Source organism: Peromyscus leucopus, chromosome 1, assembly GCF_004664715.2.
Source record: "Peromyscus leucopus breed LL Stock chromosome 1, UCI_PerLeu_2.1, whole genome shotgun sequence".
Lineage (NCBI taxonomy): Eukaryota > Metazoa > Chordata > Mammalia > Rodentia > Cricetidae > Peromyscus > Peromyscus leucopus.
Window position 1 is genome coordinate 43,059,545 of NC_051063.1, and position 21,968 is coordinate 43,081,512.

The window sequence follows — 21,968 nt, forward strand, 5'->3', positions numbered from 1 at the left end:
ATGTATACTGTTAAAGACCATCTGGCTAGTTGTAGATAAACAAGTCTCAACATATGGGCCATAGCACATACACAGCTCTGCTCCACCAGTGCAGAAAATTGAGAAAAGGTCACTCTCTTGGTATGAGTAAGTCATGATAAACAAGTGGTACTGGGCAGTGGAGGCCTGCCCTGGGATACACACAGAAGACTTAACAGGAGTTTCTTACTTGCTCCTCCCTGGGCAGGTCACAACATTGAAAATCTCTCACTTCTTCTGGTAAAAATATTTTAAAATGCCAAATCAACTGTAGTCCTCTCCTCCTTTCTTTCCCCTTCCTCCTCCCCTCCATCCTTCTCTTCTTTCTTCCCATTAAGAAACATGTATTACATGCCTACCATTTATATGTTCCTAACATGTTGCTCAATAAAAGGGGCATATTGGTTATCTTAGTCAGTGTTCTATTACTGTGAAAAGACATCATGATCACAGCAACTCTTATAAAGGAAAGCATTTGATCGGGGTGCTTTACAGAGTTTAGTCCATTATGGTTATGGCAGGAAGAACTGTAGCACACAGGCAGACATGGTGCTCCAAAAGTAGCTAAGAGTTCTTGCTGTGGGATGTTCTGTATGTTAAATGTGTTGCTCTGATTGGTTAATAAATAAAACACTGATTGGCCAGTATCCAGGCAGGAAGTATAGGCAGGACAAGCAGAGAGAATTCTGGGAAGTGGAAGGCTGAGGCAGAGAGAGCTGCCAGCCACTGCCATGATAAGATGTTAAGATACTGGTAAGCCACGAGCCATGTGGCAACTTATAGATTAATAGAAATGGGTTGATTTAAGAAAAAGAACAGTTAGTAAGAAGCCTGCCACAGCCATACAGTTTATAAGTAATATGTCTCTGTGTGTTTACTTAGTCAGGTCTGAGCAGCTGCGGGACTGGTGGGTGAGAGAGATTTGTCCTGACCGTGGGCTAGGCAGGACCAGGAAAACTCTAGCTACAAGTTCTTCATCCAGATTACCAGGCAGTAGGAAGAGAGACACGGAGCCTGTTCTGATCATTTGAAATCTCAAGGCTCACCCTCAGTGACACACTTCCTCCAACAAGGCCACACCTCCTAATAGTGCCACTGTCTATGAGCTTATGGGGGCCATTTTCAGCCAAGCCACCACATCAGTGATGAAAACAATGATGAAGACACATGACTAGTGAATAATGGAAAGTAGAAAGAGCATCTTGGGCAGAGGGAGAGCATGTGTAAAGATCCTGAGAAGAAAAATCATCAACTGTTTAAAATAATTCAAGGCTTACAAACATTTGTATCCATTCCATTGAGAACTTGACTGACAATTAAAATGCTGAAAGGAAAAGTTCTACCGTCTCCAGGTGGGAATTCAAACAATTATTGTGTTTGCACCAACTGTTTGAAAAAATAATGCAAATTTTTAACACAGATTGGTGACTTCATGCCTACAATCAGTCTAATAAAACTATATGAGAATATGATTATCAAATACATAAACAGGCTTCTCATGGACAAGACACCACGTAAGTGCTTGGAGACTTGTGTCTGATGCAGCTTCCAACAAGCCCAGGAAAACCCTGAGTACCATGTTTGATATTTACTGAATAAAGCTAAACAGAAAGGCAACAGTGACTCAGTGTCTCTTACAAGCACTTCACTTCCCAAGCATGGCTTCCCAGTGCTCAGCCTTGCCAGAAGATGACAGCTGATCCCCTAAAGTGAGAGATTAATCATCACTCATTCTTGCCCAAACAGTCATAAACTATATGGAAAATGTTTACCTCAATAACTTCTCTCAGTTCTTTGTTAAAACAAAAGCTGTGCCTTTGGCAGAGACAAGTTACGTCATACAGGAAAGATTAATTATTGGACATTTCCTCCCTTTCGATTGCTGCCTTTTCCTTCCATTTGCCTGCCACGCATCTCAAGTGCAATGCACACAGGTAGCCCCTGCAGCTACAGTGAGGCAGAGTGTGACACTCAGGCGTTAACATCAGGCGGGATAAAAAGTTAGTTTGAATAGTGAATTAAGCAAACACAAAGTCTGCATTAATGCCACTAACTAGCCATAAGGTCCTGCCGTGTGCTGCAAGAAAGAAAACCATCTCAGCAACCTGTTACAGTGCTCTGTTCCACACTGATGGCCTGATACATGGCTGCTGGGGTCCTGAGGACAAATTCCTCCCAAGTAAGGACTACGCCACTCCCGCCTTTGCCCTCTCAGCACTGACAATCCGGACTGGAGCAAGAGGCCAGTGTTCATCTAATCAACAAACAAACACTCTTTGATTTAAAACGTAAAGGCCACTAAGTAGATAAATTCCTACATTGAAATGTAATTTAGTACAAAACTCAATTATTTGTTAGGTTGTGTTGTTGTTGTTTTTAGACAATGTCTCTAGATGTAAACTCAGACTTTCTTCAGACTCAAGGTTCTCCTGCCTCTGCTTCTTGTGTGTTAAGATTACAGGTGTGCACCAGCACTCCCAGCTACCTGTTAAGGTCTTAGCAAGCACAAGCACAGAGTATGCCCCACCGTTCTTTGTAGAGTAACATGTATGACATCAGACCTTTTATTAAAAACAATTACTTTGGTTGCTTTATTACAGCTACAAATAACCTTTATTTGATGTAATGTAATAAAACATTTTCAAATTTAACAACATGTATCTGACATCATTGTTATTTAAATTATGAATATAAGTATATACGGTCACTCTAGCAAATCTGCGGCTCAGGAATTTGTACACACTTTGTCTGAAAGGACAATGCCTACCTCCCCTTCACAGGAAAGGGGCCCTTCCCTATGTCTCATAATAAACAACATCAGTGACAGCTGGAAGAAGTCCATAATCATTGTTGGAACTCCTTGTATCCTGTGAGAGGACAGCCTTCTTAATTGTAGGAAAATAATATTCTCTTTCAGTTCTCTTTTTATTAAATAAAGGTTTGCATTCATTTCCCCCTTGTAGACATAGATACTCTTCTGATCTATTCCCTTCCATCTCCTTCACCCACACATAGTGTAGTGTTAAAGGATGCTATCCACAAAGGAACCCTTTCTGTCTCCTTACCTGTCCTTAATGTTGACCATTTTTATTGAAGGGAGGGGTTTAGAGGACAGAATTCATCAGGCACACATTTGATTTAAGATACAGAGAACACAGAGACAAATTCTCTACATGAAACAGAATGATGTTCTAGAGTCTTCACAGCAGGGGTCCAGGTGACCTCTGCTTCACACAGTCCAGTTGGATGAACATGTTTGCGCTGTCTCCAGAAGCACCGCACCCATTCATGGATATGCCATCGCCACACTCCTTCCTCATGACACACAGTTATAGACCAGCCCTGTGGACTCCTTGCCCCCTTGTAGAAGATGATAGTAAACAACATGCCGAGAATCATGTTAATATACAATGCAGTTAGGTGGCACTCACTCTTCTCCGTTACCGTCCTCTCCCAGGAGCCTTCAGGAGTGTGATTGCAAGGAAAAGCTTTATTCAGGTTTTCTGCCTCTCTCCATCCTGAGATCTGTTCCTGAGTTACACCACAATGATAAGGGTTTAACAGTGGACATACACTGGTAGGAAGTCACAGGGACCCTGCAGAAAAGCCAAAGTATTTGACAAAAGCTCTGGACAGACACTGCTCTGGGGAATCGTTTTGTATTAGCTGATGACAAGTTTTTGTTTTCTAACGTGGACATGCAATACATTCAACACTATGCTTACTGCAGCTTGCTTGGAAAGACACCCTTCTGTCAGACCACAGAATGTACTCTGCCTCATGAATGACTCCTGAAGAGTTACCACAAAGCCTAGACTGGAAGCATGGGAATTGTGCGTTAGGATTTTCCCCCACTCGCGTGGATGTGGACTTGTGGAAAGCACCAGAAACTGCTTCCCTCCCGGAACCCAGCTCTGTTAGTGTGCTTACTGCCGGGATGGCTGTCTGACTACCGAGAACTATTTTCATTTAAACACAATATCACTGATCCACAGGGACAAAAAGGAAGAGGTCGCCATCTCCCCCAAAATACACTTTGTACAACAGATCACCCCATTCCATTTCAGCCATGCCAAGAAGACAGAAGCCACATTCCATTTTGAAGTCTCAGCCAATGATTTCCTGGTTTCCACCTGCTTTGCACTGTTCATCTCCAATATTCCACTCTGGATCATGTATCATGAACTTTTTTTCTACAGTGGTCAGAGTTTTGTCTATAAAAGAGAGAAAGACAAGATAATTAGCCAGATCATAAGTGTGGGTTTTCATATTTTGTGGTGGGTGGATTTTTTTTATCTTTTTTATGGCAGTCAGTGATTTCAATCATTGGTGATTTATAAGGTTTCATGAGCATCTCTAATGGGAAAGAAAATATAATGTGCCTCTTTTCATAAATGTCAAAAGTTCTGTAAGTTACCAAGCCCTTAGTAATATACTTGAGAATGAGCCCCCAAATATAATATAGATGTATCGAAAAATGGCTTTGCTTTCAAAAGAACTTAAAATCTTTGCAAAATAGTATAATCTTCTCCCTACTTGAAAATAATGACTGTTAAAAAAATAACAACAGTATGAAAATACAGGGGGCAATATCAAGGTTGGAAATATTTAAACAAGGGTGAGATGTGAAGAGGGAAGAAGAGATGTGGGAAGGCTAAGCCCAAACTAAAGATGTAAAAAAGTCATACAGAAAATCTATTTTGTAAGCCAATTAAAATACAATTTTAAAAAAGAGTTTGAAGAAAGATACCCTGCATGCATGTAGACAGCTGCTCTGAGAAGCTGTAAGTTATTAAGTGAAAATCCCAGTGCCAGTGTAGGGTACACCCCTGGGAGGTTTGGGGTGGGGAAGCCAGAGAGGCATCAAAGCAATGCAGACTACTGCCATCTCCATGGTTACTTTCCAAGACTAGATGATGAGACTGTGCTGAATATACCACACACTTTAGCTGAAATCAAACAGGAACTGACCTCAACAATTCCCCGTTGATGGCTAGCTTTCCTACTGCCAGAAGATACTACACAGTCTGCTGGTAAAGAAAAGTCATCAGCAGTCTTACCTAGTTATGAATCCTTCATTCTATAGTAACTACCTACCAAACAAGATGTGCCAACTGGTGATATGGTGGCATGATGTTTGTGGGGATAACCAATCCCCTTCTGGTAAGATTTTTGCTATAGGAGGGAATTCATTCCTATAAACCTGATCAACCATGACTTGGAAGGTCATAGGATCTAGCTATATTATTATCTTTTTTTTTTTTTTTTTTACTAAATGAACATAGTTTCAAACTGCCTTTTAAATAGTTATGTTAGTACTACTGTCATAGTACTAACCATAGGTAAGTACTACTGTCAGCCTGGGTCCGAAAAGCTTCTGTTTCAGAGGACAATGGTTAATGCAGACTCATAATCAGCCAAAGTGCTGGGAATAACTGACCACTGAATGATCAGCCCTATGTGACACACCTATCTCACTCTTGCCAAGCTCAGGGGACAGGGAAGAAGAGGAGAAAGGGAATATAAAAGCAGGAAGATGGGAGAAAGGGCTATGAAACCCATCCTCTGGACATGGCACGGCTATTGCATTCATAAACTCATAGAAGGGTTAGTCACCTGCACAAGACTGGGTCCATTAACATCCCATCAGGAGTGGGGGGGGGGGTCATTAAGGTTAAATAGTACCCGAGGGAGAAGTACAGCCAGTGGAAATTTGCCCTTTCTCAAGTAACAATGTTCAATAAAGCAACACTAATTAGATGCAGTGGGTCTCTCACACAAAAAGACAAACATGAAAGTGGGTGGGTGGTGGGCTTGGGACTTGAAAAGAAGAATGCATTTGGCTAAAGAGAGCTAAGAAAGAATAAGGGGCAATATGATCAAAGTACAGAGCATATTCTCTGTCTCTCTGTCTCTGTCTCCTCTCTGTCTCTGTCTGTCTCTGTCTCTGTCTGTCTCTGTCTCTGTCTCTGTCTCTCTCTCTCTGTCTCTGTCTCTCTTTCTCTCTCTCTCTCTCTCTCTCTCACACACACACACACACACACACACACACAAAATTGTGTTACGTCCACTGAGAATCTTCACCCATTTTAAACCTAGAAATATATATCCTAGTAACTGACCTACACAGAAATCAGAATCCTGCTTCCCTCCAGGCCTGTCTTCTAGACTCACAGAAGTGTCTTGGGCCATAAAGAAGCTTCGGCCAACAGCTGAGAAAGTATCCATTCTCCTAGTATAGAACCACACTCCCACAATGCCACATTTTCACAGCCCTTGACTTACCACATGAGCACTATATTTAGGAGATGGTCTAGGCAGTCATAGGCCCAGGACTATGTATGCTTCCAGTTTAGCCTGCCTGCCCCACTTACACTGTCCCTATATCTGAATCCATTTATCTCAAGTTCCCTTCTCTGTCCAGTCCTTCATATCAGTGTGACAATGACTGAATATCCCTGCTGATAAAATCCATTTCTCCATAAGACACAATCTCTGGCTGGGACCCTCAACTCAATAGTGCCTGAGAACAATTGCTGTATTTCAACTGGCCATGGGTTGGAGTAGACACAGGAAATAAGCTGTGTCCTCAACTAATGAAGCTCTGGAGACAATTCTATCCTGGGACCATTGGTTCTTCCAACCAGGTGGAAGGAACACAGCCAGCATCCTCTAACTCAGTTTTGCTCCCACCCGTTCCTAAACTCTACTCCAGGCTCCATCTCCAGAGTCCATCTTTCCTTACCACCCACCTGCTAGCCATGGTGATGATTTAAGGGTTCCAGGTACCAAACTGCTCAGATACCATTAGCGTCTCTCCTACTGTCAATGCCATCTTCCTAGAACATATAGTCTCCCCAGGCAGAGACCTCACATCTACATTAGTTTTAGAACACACATTCCTACTGCTAATGGTATAGTCTCTCCTTCCATCACGCCCACTACAGCCTAGCTCCCTGGGACAACCCGAACCTACTCAACTTCCTGATATCACTGAAGACATGTTCCAGGTCCCCTGATCACCTCCACCAGCAGCTGTCACTGGACTGGACTGTCCTTCAGCAACCCCTATCCTAAGCCCCCCCTCATCTCTTCTTATTAAACCCTACTACCTTGATATCACTTCTTTCATGATTTTACCATGTAGATTATCTTCCTAAGAATACCCCCAAGCCTTATTTGTATTGTGTACTTTTCTGTACTGTTTGATTTTACATTGTGCTACCTGCATTTATTACCAACTGAGGAAAAACAGAAGCAAAAGCAAGTGGTAGAAGAGAGCAGGGCACAGGCTGGGGCTCGGTGGGTGAGTTTTAGCATGCGTGAGGCTTCTGACTTTGATCCTCAGCATTACATAAAACACGACATAGAACAACACCCTTCCTGCTTTAAGATACTTCAAAGTTAAACTCTGGGGAACTGTAAAGCATGGAGCGAAGAAACCATTGTCATTACTAGTTGATTATTTAATGAAGGCAAATCACTGAACTTGAACTTCAGGCAATTAATGATGAAGAAAGGATCACTGTTCACTGTGAGGTATATGTCCAGAGAACAGCAAACTCTTTTTTTTTTTTTTTTTTTTTTTTTTTTTTTTTTTTTTTGGCTTCTGTCACTAAGGCAGGGACCCATCACAGACACTCAGGGTTGCAGGGGCCTTGATGCTTCTTCCCAGTTTCCCCGGGATGTACTTTAGTTCGTTTCTTTAAAATTACCCCTTTCCACAAAGAAAGCATGCAATCAGGTTGAATTCCAAAGCTGCAGCCTAAAGCCTGGAGTGACAAATTGACAGAATTCATGGCAGAAACCCAAGGTTATTCTGTGATGAGTCACTGCCGAGAACTACTGCAATTGATGGGGATTCTAAGAGGCTCTTTGAAGATGAAGACAATACAATCACCAAGGAGAAGAGGGGAGACAGAAAAAGAAGAGCTGCTTCAAAACAACTCCATGATATTCTTTTAGAGCAAAGTATTTTAGAAGCTGCCTTTCCATGCTACTCATAAATGATGCCCAAGAACAAGTCCTTGTGGCAAGATACTTAAAAGCAATCTGTGGCAGTTCAAGTCTCTGAGGGAAATCATCCAATTAAAGAGAAAGAAAGGAACCTTGCTCATGTCACGTTGTTATATTTTGTCATTGCCTTTATTTAAACATTTGGGAAATGGTGAAAAGATTAGAATTGATAGCAGTGAATTCAAATTACCCGTGCAACAGTATTTACAGCTTTTTTCCCTGTATTCACTCTGTTACCCCAAGGGAAATTCTCCAGTGCCTGCTGGACTCCTGAAGCTTGGGTTAGGCTGATTAAGAAAGTGGGAAGAAATGGGTAAATATTTGGAAGTGACAACACACAGAGAAACAAGGAAACTGAAGTGTAGGAGAAAAAAAATAATGGAGTCAAGAAGGGCCAAACAAGAAGCAAAATAACATAGGCCTGAACCCAAGCAGCCAGATAGGAAGAAAAAGGCAGGAGAAGTTATAGGGAGTTTCTCAGAGTCCTTAGGGGTGGCCACCAGATGTGTGAGGGAGCTGGAAAAGTAGGAGTCTAAGATGATTTCTCCTTTGCTCTGAGCTGCGGATTGGATGTCTTTTGTCACTCTTCTAGAGACCAAAGTGACAGATTACCATTCAGACTCAGTAAATTATAACCCCAAATATCACCCAACCTAATAATACCAAAGAACAAGTTAGCAAAACATGAGACTTACATATGTCTAGTCAAATCTATTAGCAGCTTTCTAATTAGTGTTTGCTTGAATGTAACTGTGGACCATGCAGGTTCTAACTCCAATATGTCTTTCATGGTCAAGTGTCACTAACCTCAACAGTACCTAAACCCACAGTGAGTGTGAACTTCCCGAGGTGAACACTGTTACACCATCCTCTTTCTACCCCAACCATGCCTGGTGCTGTATCTCAGGCACAGAAAGCCATCCAGTGTTTCTAGTAATATCAGAGAAAGGACTCTACATCCAGCCTCCACCTTCTGAGTCTTCCTAGACCATGTCTCTGAGCCAATGTCCTCTACTTTGATGGTTCTATCCCCTAGCTACAGAAAATATGGATGGCTTACTACCATCTACATCAGAGTTCCCAAGCTTCTTCCTTATAGGCTGGGTAAGTCTTTTCTGCAGGAGGCCCCTGTGTGCATTGTAAGATAGCTGGCAGCCTCCCTGACCTACACCTAGTAGATGACAGTTAACATCCAGGCACACTCCAGTAATAACAACCAAAAGTATCTCCAGACCTTGTCAACCATCTGCAGGAGAAGAGGCAATGATTCCTCTGAATTGAGAGTCGTGGCCTACACTTTAAGTCCAGAATCTTGGGACCAGCATAGATCATTAGTAACACTTTCTATGTCATTTCTACTCTGATCTCCAACTGTTTTCCCACTCTAGAAACTAGTCTAGGTCTCAGCTCTGGCTGGTCTGTCCTTTGCATTAACTCCTATATTGGTGGCTCTACATAGATGTCCCTTTTACCTGGAATGCCCCTCTGTTCACTGTTAATTATAAATGCTTTGACTAGCCTCAAAGATTCACCTTTCTTTCAGGAAGTCTTCTCTGATAGCATTCATGTAAGCATTAGCTAAGTCATGTTCTTCTCTGTTGACTGACACAGCTTTCTACCCGTGGCTTTCATCATTACAAAACAAAGCTGGGTGTTCATGTGCTGCGGTAGATTCAGGCTGTTACAATGAAATACCATAAAGTGGTAGTTTCTGAGAATGTCCTTTACTGCTAGAAACTAGAAAGTCCATAACTGATGAGCCAGTAAATTTGGTATCTGTGAGGCTCTCTGTCTCCTTCATAGGCCAGTTCCCTCTGTTCCCTTTTATAAGGGCCCTCATGACCTAGTCACCTCGTAGAGTCCCCACCTTTTTGATACTGCTGCCTTAGAGTCTGTATTTCAACATATAAATTTGGCGGAGGGGGGGGACACGCAAACATTCAGAACACAAAAGATTTTTCTGTACTTCTGTATGATCACAAAAGTATATGTTTCTGGACTCTATCTGCATATACTTTCTGTGTAGAAATACATGCACAACAGCAAAAATGATGTCACATTTTATGTCTCCACCACAGTGTGTGCAAGTTATAAAAAAAAAAAACTGAAAAAACTGAGAATGAATATTCTAACATTGTGCTGACAGCAAAACTGCCTAGTATAGAGTTCAAACATGGCTGCTATATGAACTCCACACAACAGTTCTAACAGTAAATACATCCTAAAGTTGATGGATATTTTTAGGCCAACAATCTTAACTGATTTGCATATCCTACATGTTATAAATTCAAACTGAGAGAGATGTAATTAGGCCCAGTAATTCTCTCTTAAATCAAGGGACAACAAACTATTGCCTATGGACCAAATCCAGCTGGCCATCTCTTCTGTAAAGTAAGTCTTGTTGGTATATACACCCATGTCCTCTTGTTTACTTAAGTGGATGGCAGTGGCAAGGAGAGTTTTCAAAGGCTTAAAATACTATTGTTTGGTCTCTTATCATGTAAGTCTGCTGACCCTTGTCTGGGACTAAGGGGAAACAACACCCAAGCCTCCACACTAGTTAAGGACAGACAGGCAAGCATCCTGTGCTTTATTTGAGCTGATTTATTTTTATAAAGGGTACAGTAGCATGAAACTAAAAGCACTTCTGAACACAGGCTTCCTGGGCTGAAATCCAACTCTATCAATCTTATCTGAAGGACCGTGGGGAAATGATTTAATCTCACCAAGCTCTTGTTTTATCATCTTCAAAATGGAAATGGAGAAAACTAGCCCATTGTAAATTTTTGAAGTTTCAGTGGTATTCTTCCCACAGAGTTCTCAGTGTAGTGGCTGACAATGAATGCTCAGTCAATGTGAGCTATTATTATTTCAAACAGGGAAAGCTGTTTATGTCACATTTTTTTAAAATTACTATTCTTATACCTGAATTACCTGTGAATTTATTAGATAAACTAATCAGGAAAATTATCCACAAGTCCTCAGAGGCCTGTAAATAGAGAGATGATCAGAACATCATCTGCATTCTCCTAGTTTGTACACTGGCTACTGAATGAGACTTCCTGCCCCCCACCCCCACCCCTACCCCCATCTCACACTGGTGTCTGCCCTCCACACCATTTCCAAAGACTTTCCTCAAACACATTCCTCATTGTGTTACTCCTAAGAAATAAAACGAACACACTTTCCTCTTTATGGCCAAACAAACCTGGTGCCAAGCAAAATAACCTGACAACTTGTCCCAAAAAATAGCTGTTTCCAGGGCATACAGAAGTACACCAACTAAAATAGGTTACTCACCAAATCCTTCACTTTCCCATACTCATTAATCCAAAGCTATTTTATCAAGAAATCTACAGCTGTCTTCGGTTCACCCTCACACTTCCCAGTCCACACCCTAGAACTCCTATCAATGGCTTGGCTTAATTTCCTATATTTGAGAAATGACTAGGATTCTGTCCAGATGGGACCCTCCCACCCATACAGCATGTCTAACAAACTCAGCTCACTTAGAGTAAGGACAGCAGCATCCTAGCTGCCTTCTTAGCAAGCTGGTGTCTGCTGTTCCAAGCTCTACCATTCAGTAGCTCTTTACTACCTCAGACTGAATTCATCTAGCAAGTAGAATGATGGGACGATTAAGGGCACCTGCACTGGGATGATTCATTCCACATTATCTATGCGATCATAAGTCAATTATCCTGTATCAATTACCCTAAGCCACAAGTTCATTCCCTGAGAACTGGGTAGCAGGGCAGATACTGCCGTTGGTATTCTACACCTGTCTAGCACTGGCATAGATGATGCAAACAGGAATCTAAAATGTAGCTCCTCCTCTAAGAATTTCAAAGTCTGGGGGGCAAATACTCAATTCAGTGGGATCATCTAGATTTGAAAAGTCCTAGAACCTGATGTCACATGCTAATTTTTTAATGAGGCCTTTTGTATTGTGAACGACTTCATATGTACAACAGAGTAGACACAATAGAAGTAGAAATAAACACTGTGATGCCAGCCCCAGCCCAAGAACCAGACGAGCTATACTCTAACAATTTCCCATTCTAAGACAAACACACTCGAGTATTTAGAAGACTTGTGGGCCTAGGATTGAGGTTATGTGGGACCTAGACTTAGTTGGGTCATAAGTGAAGAGCATGTCACTTGCCCAGGGAAGCTGACAGAGAAGGTCCCTCTGAGGGAAAGCCCTCAAGCTTCTCTGCTCTGTTCTTTCCTATTCCCATTCCTCAGTGCACAGGAACATCTCAGCCACCAGAACCTTCTATGATCTCATCCCAAAATTCTTTTCTCACTCAGTGGTCAAATCTCCTTTATGTAACTTTTTCTTTAAAAAAAAAAGTCTTCATTTTACCTGTTGTCCTCCCTACTACCTTGCCTCTCACCTCTGTAACAACGCCAGATTTGTTAATATGTGAGTGACTTGTGAAACTCATTAGCCCTTTGTAGCACATTTTCAGATCTCAACTCCCATTGAGTGTCCCAGACAACATCAAAACTTGGTCAACTCCAGCAGGAATCGGTTCTTGGATACCAAGACAGGAAGCACTTCGTGACAGCTCAGTGGCTACTAGTGCCCTGTCCCAGCTTGCCATCTCCTGTATGGATTCAGTTCCATACCAGAAAAATCAAAGGAGGCATTTCTTCCTCAAAAGAGGCATTTCCCTGGGAACCATGAGATCACCAAATACGTTTTGCCACATGAAAGTACAAAAGCAATTAAGATGGTAATATCCTAGGAATTCAGATCCAAGGACAGACATAACTGAAATGTTCTTTATGATGAAGGAAATGGAGAATACCACCTTGTATGCCACCAGTCATACAAACTGAAATTCATCAGAAAACCAGTCTCCTCTTCCCTTTCAAATACCTACCTACCATGGGTTTTTTATTGTTGTGGTTTGGTTTGGTTTGGTTGGTTGGTTGTTTTGGTTTTGGTTTTTGGTTTTGTTTTGTTTTATTTGTTTGTTTGTTTTACCTCAATGTGAATGAGTAAAAGTATTCTGAATTCACACCTGATGTCTGGTAAGGAATATGCTAGCCACTGACTGGGGGCACTTCCCCCAGCATTCAAGAAACCGTATGAAAGGGGTTGGGGCACAAAAGGATGGTAGTGATAAATGACCTTACAGCACAAACTCGACTTTCTCAGGCCTCTCAGCCAGTTTCAGGGCCTCGTGCATGCCTGCCGCAGAGAGCTTCCGGTTGATATTCCGGTATTGGCACTGGAGTAGGCTGCGGTAGGTGGTCCTCAGGTCCCGGTTGAAGAAGGCATATATAAAAGGGTTAATGAGAGAGTTTGCATAGCCCAGCCACAGACATGTCCTCTCCACCCAAAGTGGAATGCAGCTGCAGGCGGTGCCACAGATAAAGGGCCTTGCTGTGGACAAGAGGAAAAACGGCAGCCAGCACACTGTGAAAGCTCCCACAATGATCCCCAAGGTGGTGGCTGCTTTCTGTTCCCTCTTGAAGATGGAGATGTTTTTCCTTTCATGTTTGAGCAGTCTCGAAAGGTTTGCACACTCTTCCACCTCCTTCTGGAGCTTCACTACACCGTTCAGGGAGATGACACTCTCCGGCTGCACACGTGGGAAGCCTGGGAACTTGTGTTTGGCCGCGCTCTTCCTGGCGGCCTTGTAAATCTGATAGTACATGAACAGCATGACCGACATGGGGATATAAAATGCCACAGCGGTGGAGTAGATCGTGTAGCCAAAATCCTGGCTGATCAAGCACACTTTGTCATCATTCACATTCTGAGCCCATCCGAAGAGCGGAGGTAAGGTGATGGAGGCCGAGAGAAGCCAGACCGACAGGATCATTTTGGCCATGCACTTCCCATTCTGCCTCACAGGGTATGTGAGGGGTCTTGTGATCCCAAGGTACCTAGCGGAGAGATGGAAAGATAAGAACTGAATACAATCATCACTGGCCACGAAGTGCTAGCCACCCAATAGGACCATTATTTCCATTTTGCAGAAAGGTAAATGGGGGCTTTCACACCTTACCTGTTTTATTCCCGGCCATGCAGTCAGACAGAGGTAATGCCAAGTTTCAAATGCCCTTTGGTAAAGTTAGCCAATGGTTTACTTACACCTTGTAGATCCTGACGACCAGTGCAGCCAAGGAGGTAAAGGTGAAATGCCTGCACTTTCCCATGACCATCACCATTAAACCCAGCCAGGGCTAAGGCAGTCCTCCTCATGTGCAAACGTTGTAGCACATCTTCACAGCCTGGTGAAGGTCTGTCACCCTGCTATTATACGCCCCCTCACCTCCACAGTCTTAATTCTGGCCAGCTTTTAATCCCTTCTGCTGTCCCCTTTGCAGCAGAGCAGAGGTTTGCCCGTATGATCAGAGATTTGTGAGGCATTGGAGGACTCTCAGAATTTGAAAATGGAATCAGGAGTGGAAAGCGATTATTTTGTTATTGCCATAAAATTCTCACCAAACAGCAACATGAGAGGAACATTCTTTGAAATTAAATGCAGCTTGCCCTGTGCTCCAGTTCTGAGATGGACCACAAGAAAGGGAACAGTCCTCCTGAAGAGTAGACGAATGCAGTGTCATCCCTCTGTGTGCTTCTAGAGAGATAATGAATAGGCCTGCATTTCTTTTATAGGAATTTACAATGCCAAAGGCACAAGGCAGACACACAAAAACATAAATGGTGAGATGTCTGACTAAAGGCTTAATATTTGTAAATGTTTGGAATTATTCTCTATATGTTTAATGGTCTTGATTCTGGTGGGTCTTCATTCCCATTATGAGTACGGAAGATCCACTATTAAAGCCCGAAAAGAAGGATTTCCAGCTTTCCAACCAACAGCTCTTTTTCTGAAAGTTCTCAATCTGCTAACACCACTGATGCTTAAGTTATCTCACAGAACTTCAAAATCATGATCTTTTTTATGAAAATTAGTATTTCTACATCATTTACAAAACAGAGATACAGTAAAAATGAACAAGTCAGATTTGTTTACTCACCATGAATATCTATTTCTTCATTCCTTCAACAAGTATGAGCATTTCTAAAATAGGCTCTAAGGTCTCCAGACACTAAAGTTGCTCAAATCCCTTATGTAAATATCACATAACCTACTTACACACACACACACACACACACACACACACACACACACACACACACGTTGACTTAAATCATGTCTAGATGAATTATAACATTTAGTCAGATAATAAACACTGTGTAGATAGTTGCCATCGTATATTGGGAATCCTGGCAAGAAGGTGAGTCTGTACTTGTTCAGGACAGATACAATTAATCATTTGGCATGCAATCTGTGGCTGACTGCATCTACTGATGGAGAAATCACAATACAAAGGGTTGACCACATCAATTGAGCTGTTTCTATATGCCAGGCGCTGTCTTCAATGTTGAGTATATAGCAATAAATCAAACAGATAAAGTGTTTTGAAAGCAGCACCAAATGCAATTATGAAGAGCAGAGGGAAGGGCTGTAGCCACAGTAAGTAAAAAGGGATTTTTCTGTGCCTTCCAGGGACTTGCATAGTTTCTTCATTTCACAGGTTTTGCCTTCCAAGTTCATAGTAAGAAATATCTGCAGACATGGGCTTATCAACTGACGTTAGAACCATGTTTGAGCTCCCAAAGAGATAAAAAAGACAAAGAATGTTTTCCTAAGAAATCAAGAATAATGACAGAGTGGATAAATCAATGACAGAGTGGATAAATCAATAGGTATTCATCTGAAAGCTTCATCCTTACTGGCTAGCTTTCATAGTGTTGGAAGGTATTATGCACACTACTAGAGGGGGGAAATAATCATCAGTCATACCCATCTGTGAACTTTAAATAACTATATTAAAGACCAGCCTGGAAAAACATGTGGTGACATGAATGTCATGGGAGTAACCAACCATCTTCTGATTGTATTTAATTCCAGCTCCACAAGTTAAAACTCATACCTGACATAATTATTAGGGCCAGGAACCTGTGGCTAGACAGACCATAGGCCTTAACAGAGAGTCTACTACTATTAGTCTGCTAAATGGCCTAGTATTAAACTGACTCCTAATGATTTATCCTCATACCCATGGATTAGTGCATCTCTCAGCCCTCATCAAAGAAGCTTCTTTCTAACGTAGACGATGATTGACATAGAGACCCAACACCAGTCAGGGTTCAGGGAACCAAAGACTGAATGCTCAGCCATAAATGGGACATCTATTTCACATTCTTTCCTCTCAAGGATCAGGGATCATTACAGAAGAGGAACCAGAAAGATTTGAAGAGCAATTGGTAGTAGATAACACAAGGAAACAGTGTCTTCTGGAATAGGAAGAGTATTGCACATGAAGGATGTTACACATATGAGCTCACAGCAGTTGTAACAACATGCACAAGATCTGGAGTTCCAGCCAGGCAAATTCCCACTATGGAGGTGGAAAGGTGTTCACATAACCTCACCCTAAAGAGCTATTGGAAACTGACAACCGCTGAGAGAAGGAGAATCAGTTTTCTAAGTATATCTACAGAGTAGATCAACCATGACCCAGAGGAAAGCCACGTATACAAAAATACATAGGCAGCACAATTCAGACTCTATGGGTTAAATATAATAGGGGCACAATGTTGAGTGGGTGGGGAAATGGGTAGACCTGGAAGAAGTTGGGTAACGGGGTGAATATGGTCAAAATACAATGTATGAAGTTCTTACAGAACTAATTTAAAAAGAAAAGGTAAGTACAGTGGAGAAAGAAGCTACGCCCTTTGTGAGAGCCAAGCAGAGTAAGGAGATGTGACAAGAGACTGGGTACAACCTTCAGAAGCATGGCCCCATGATCGAGTTCCTCCAATGAGGTCCTATCCCCTAAGTTTCAAGAACTTCTTGAAATAGTGCCACCACCTTGGGGATAAGCACTCGACACATGAGCCTATGGGGGACATTTCATATTCAAACTGTAACTATGTTTATCTGGAATTGGACTTTAAGTGGGCCTCCTGTGTAGTCTCCTCTCTTCTGTGGTGGTCAACCAAGGATGACAGACATGCTGTGTCATAACTGATTGTATTGTTGTTCCTTGCCAGCACATCCTGTCTAATTTAACACTTTAGGACTGTAGTTACCAAACAGTTTCTGAGCGGTTTCATGGGAAAGGGGTATTTTTTTGAAAATCTATTTCATATATTCCTATTCTTATTATTCTTTTATGTAGTTATATACATGTGTACTTACCTATGAGATAGTCTCTGTAGAAATGTTTCTGGTTCTAGTTTGTTTCTGAATTTAGATTACAAAACTATACAATAGTTGTAAAGGAAAATAAAGAGCTGTAATAAAATACTTCACTCTGGGGAAAAAAAAACTAGAGGAATAAATGCAGAGAAGAAAGGAGAAAGGAAAATGAACCAGAAAGAATGAATCAGGGTGAAGGAAAATATAAAGGAAAAGGAAATATGAGATAGAATTTGTTTTACGTAGAATCATCTCAGCTGCAAGCTACAGAAACAAATACCTGGAAATATTTTTAAATAAAAGTGATTCCCCCCCCAAAAAAAAAGACCTTGGCACTGATGGGAGCCTCATGATTAGGCTTATTTTACCATAAGGATGAATGCCGTTGCTCTGTTAAATGTATATATGGACCTGGCTTTAACTTAACCAATCAGTACAATCCAAAAGCCAAGGTTCATCAAGAGCTAGACAACTGAGGATAGTTCACATGGTTCCCCAGGTGACCACCAGGTGGCACTGACAGACCACCTTACACCTACCTAGGGGTGAGGGGTTTGAGTTGCCTAAAACAGGTGTAAATTCCAAGGAGACAGTAGAATCGCTCAAGATAAGAAGTTATGTTTTATTTGGATGGCTGCAAAACAAAAAGTTAGCAGTCCCTGAATTCACAAATTCTTAACCATCTACTTAAAGGCAATTCAAGTGTACCTCTGTGTTCTTCATATGCCCCTTGCTGGAACAAGGAACTATGCCTCAAGCTCAATTGAAAATCCAGCCTTTCTCCTATCTCCATAAACAATACAGAATTCACAATATTTGTCATCAGAGATTAACCAATGGAGTACTAAGTGATATCTCAGAACACTAGACAATCTCATAAGAGCCCCTGCCCATACACTAGTTAGCACACTTAACTAACATATTTCAGGAGTGGGAGCCAGACCATAGTTAGTCTGCCCTCAGAGTACTGTTGTGGAATAGTCTTTTTGTGCACTGTGAAGGTGTGTGACTCAGATTGGTTTAATGAAGAGCTGAACAACCAATAGCTAGGCAGGATTTGGGGGGCAGAGAGGATGTTGAGAAAAGGGGGAGACACCAGGAGACACAGAGCAAGCAGCATGGGCATTGTAAAGTAAAGGTAACCAGGCCATGTACAAAAATGTAAATTTAAAAATATGGGTTAATTTAACTTATAAGAGCTAGTTAGAAACAAGCCTAAGCTATCGGCCAAGCTTTCATAATTAATAATAAGTCTTCATGTCATGATTTGGGAGCTGGCTGGTGGGACAGAAAAAGACTAGCCACAGTGTACAATGTTCCATAAACATTGTCATGCTTTGACTGCATTCTCTTAAGTTCTTAAGTCACACCCTACAATAAAGAGGACCCCTGGCCAGATCCCATTTAATGAGACTTTAGAAAGTTAAAATCAACCGAAAGATAACATACACACTGCTAAGTGTTCCCTAAAGTTTCTGGATATAAAATAAATAAACAAAACCAATAGCTTATGTTTGGATAACTTAAATATAAATGTTTAGAAGGAGTTTAAGTTCTTTAACAACCGAAGACCTTAAATATTACTAAAAGGCTTTAAAAATGGTCAAGACTTAGATGAAGAAACTTAAAATGTTATTGACGTACTTAAAAGGACACTTAAATTCATGGAGAAAAATACTTTTTGTCTTTTATAAGAATATCTAGTACTACGAAAGTGCCAATTTTCCTTTAATATTTATGATCCTTATAAATATCATACAGCCCCAATTGAACAACATTCCAGAACTTCTGTTAGGTTGGCTGATTTCACAGCTTGAGTCAATGTGTAAAAATGGGCACATATAAAAAAAATTTTTAAAAATGGGCATATAATCTAAAAAGAAATAATAAAGTGATAGTTATCTCACTGAAGTCAGTATAAAAGTCACAGAGATAATTTTTTTCTTATGAAAGAGGAGCATAGGTGAAGTGCTGAGCTCTGGCTCGATGATGGGATTCTTGTTTAGCATGCACAAGGCCCTGAACTCAATTCCCAACACCACAGAAACTATAAACTACAACACAGTACATCCCATGAGTCACTACTTCTTGGACTTTGTGGCTAAGAGTAGGTGTGATATGTCACATAAATTGGTTCAACTATATGGGAGGGTAATGTACAATGAGCCATTTTAAATCAGTTACAATAGGTTAATAGCCATGCATTCTGACAACTTACTGACAAGCAGGGTTAAAACAACCCTTACTTCTCCTCTTTCACCTTATTAAATATAAATCCCAGATGGATCAAATATTATCATGTCAAGAAATTAAACTTTAAGACTACAATGAGAAAATATAGGGATTCCTTCAATACTGTGTGATGGAGTACTCCTACCTACAAGACAAAATACTGGACTATAAATAATACATTTATAACTTTTTACTTTTTATTTAAAATATTAATAATAATAATGACTGAAGAGATGACTCAGAAACTAAGAGCACTTGCTGCTCTTGCAGAGGACCCAAATTTGGTTCCTAACACTCATATCAGGTGGCACACAACCACCTCTAACCCACCTCCAGGGGATACCATGCCCTCTTCTGGCCTTCCTGGGCACCTCATACACACACCACAATACAGACACACATCACACAAATATAAATAAATAAAAATAAACTTCGAAAAATTAACAAATGGCATTTATTTAAATTTTAAAATCACTACAGGAACAATTAAAATCAAATAACAAACATCTCCCAGCAGCTCTAACACTTGCTACAGGCCCAGGGCACAGACCAGTCTTGAACCCACGTTAGCACAGCTCTCAGACCTCACCAGAGGAGTTTCTTTGTGCAGTGGACAGCAATTAACACATAACTAGTCAAGGCACAGAAATAAGTGACCAGAGAGTCATAGCGACAAATGGGACGTCTATATCATACCCTCCCCAAAGCTAAGGGACCATCATGGAAGAGGAGGTGGATAGGTTATAAGAGCCTGAAGTCAGGAAGAACCAGAACAAACCAGTGCATTCTGGACATGTGGGAACCACTATTTGTGAGGTCACAACAGCTCTTTTTACAAGCACAAGACCTGAATAAGATCAAGTCAGTCAACATTCAAGCATGGAGTAGGAAGGAGTTCATGAGCCCCCACCCCTAACTGGAGAGCTATGGATAGCTAATGGTTTCTGGGGAAGGGAAAGCCAGTTTTCTTTCTTTTTTTTTTTTTTTTTTTCTTTTTGGTTTTTTGAGACAGGGTTTCTCTATGTAGTTTCGGTGGCTGTCCTGGATTTTACTTTGTAGACAAGGCTGGCCTTGAACTCACAGAGATCCACCTGCCTCTGGCTCCCGAGTGCTGGGATTAAAGGCATGAACCACCACTGCCCAGTGCCAGTTTTCTTTAATGATATAGGTCCAGTGGATGATGGTCCTATACTCAGAAGAATATGAACAGCACAGATTGGAGTTGATGGGTTATTAAATAATTTTAAGTGGACAAGAAGTTTGAGGATAGGGAGATGGGGATGGTCTCAGTTAGTATTTCCATTGCTGTGAAGAGACACCATGACCAAGGCAGCTCTTATAAAGGAAACATTTAATTGAAGCAGCTTGCTTACAGTTTCAGGGGTTCAGTCCATTATCATCATGATGGGGAGCATGATGGCATGCAGGCAGACACAGTACTAGAGAAGTAGCTGATTGTTGTATATCTTGTAGGCAACAGGAAGTCAGCTGAGACACTCAGTTGTATCCTGAGCATAGGAAACCTCAAAGCCTGCCCCACAGTGACATACTTCCTCCAACAAGGCCATACCCACTCCAACAAAACCATACCTCCTAATAGTGCCACTCCCTATGAAATTATTATTTTCAAACCACCACAGGGATCAATATAGGAGGAGTTAAAGGGAGAAGTTGAGGGTGAATAAAATCAAAATACAGTATGAAATTCTCACAGAAATAAAAGCAGTTTTAAAAATAAATAACAGTCAAGAAAAAAAAACTGGGATTCAAATGGAGATACCTCACTGTTCTTAGAACTCTTACTGGTGAACAAAAAGACAATCATTCTGATAAAATTATTCAGGTAACTGACCAAAGAAGAAAATACTAGTGGCCAATAAACACAAATATGCAAAGCTTTACTTGTAATCAAAGAGAAGCAAATTTTGACATATGGCATATATTCTGACCACTCACAAGATAAAAGACAAAATCCATCTGGAAAACTGGGGAAGGAGGGACTGCATTACTCTGCTACAAGAGAGGACTGAGGAGGAAGACTGGAGGACAGTTTGTCAACTGACATGCATCATTGTCTGCCCTTTGCCTCAGAAACCAGACTTTGAGAATTTGTCTTGAGATGGCTGTGCAAAACCAAAATGACTAATTTACAAAGACGTTAACAAAAGACAGAGGGTGGGGGAGGCACCATTTAACCCTTTGACAAGAGATTTGATAAATCACAGTGTGTCTCATTCACCGAATGTGATGTCATCAGTGATCCAGAGGCATTGTGCACATCCGTATTGAATGACATGGAAACACAAAAGAAGAGTATATAGAAAACAGCATCAGATTATTATATTATACATTAGCTTAGCTTCGTGTACATTTAGGTCTATGTTTTACATTATATTTACATGCATATATAATGATATGTCCACAAGAATGCACAGCAAACTGTCAATTGGAATTTGATCTGAGATG

General features: G+C 41.2%; 1 protein-coding gene across 3 annotated transcripts in view; it reads right to left on the bottom strand.

Annotated features, from left to right (window-relative positions):
- Positions 1 to 2,608: 2,608 nt before the first annotated feature.
- Positions 2,609 to 21,968, bottom strand: part of Htr7 (5-hydroxytryptamine receptor 7) — a 93,822-nt gene continuing 74,462 nt past the window's right edge. Inside the window, exons 2-3 of one of the 3 annotated variants that reach the window (XM_028882861.2) lie at positions 13,183 to 13,938; positions 2,609 to 4,232 (exon numbers count right to left, since the gene is read on the bottom strand). In XM_028882861.2, coding sequence (XP_028738694.1) covers positions 4,190 to 4,232; positions 13,183 to 13,938 — 799 coding nt within the window. In that variant the 3' untranslated portion in view covers positions 2,609 to 4,189. Of the gene's footprint in view, positions 4,233 to 7,648; positions 8,322 to 13,177; positions 13,939 to 21,968 lie in introns of those variants that run through there. The other 2 variants (XM_028882862.2, XM_028882864.1) reach the window with 2 other exon arrangements.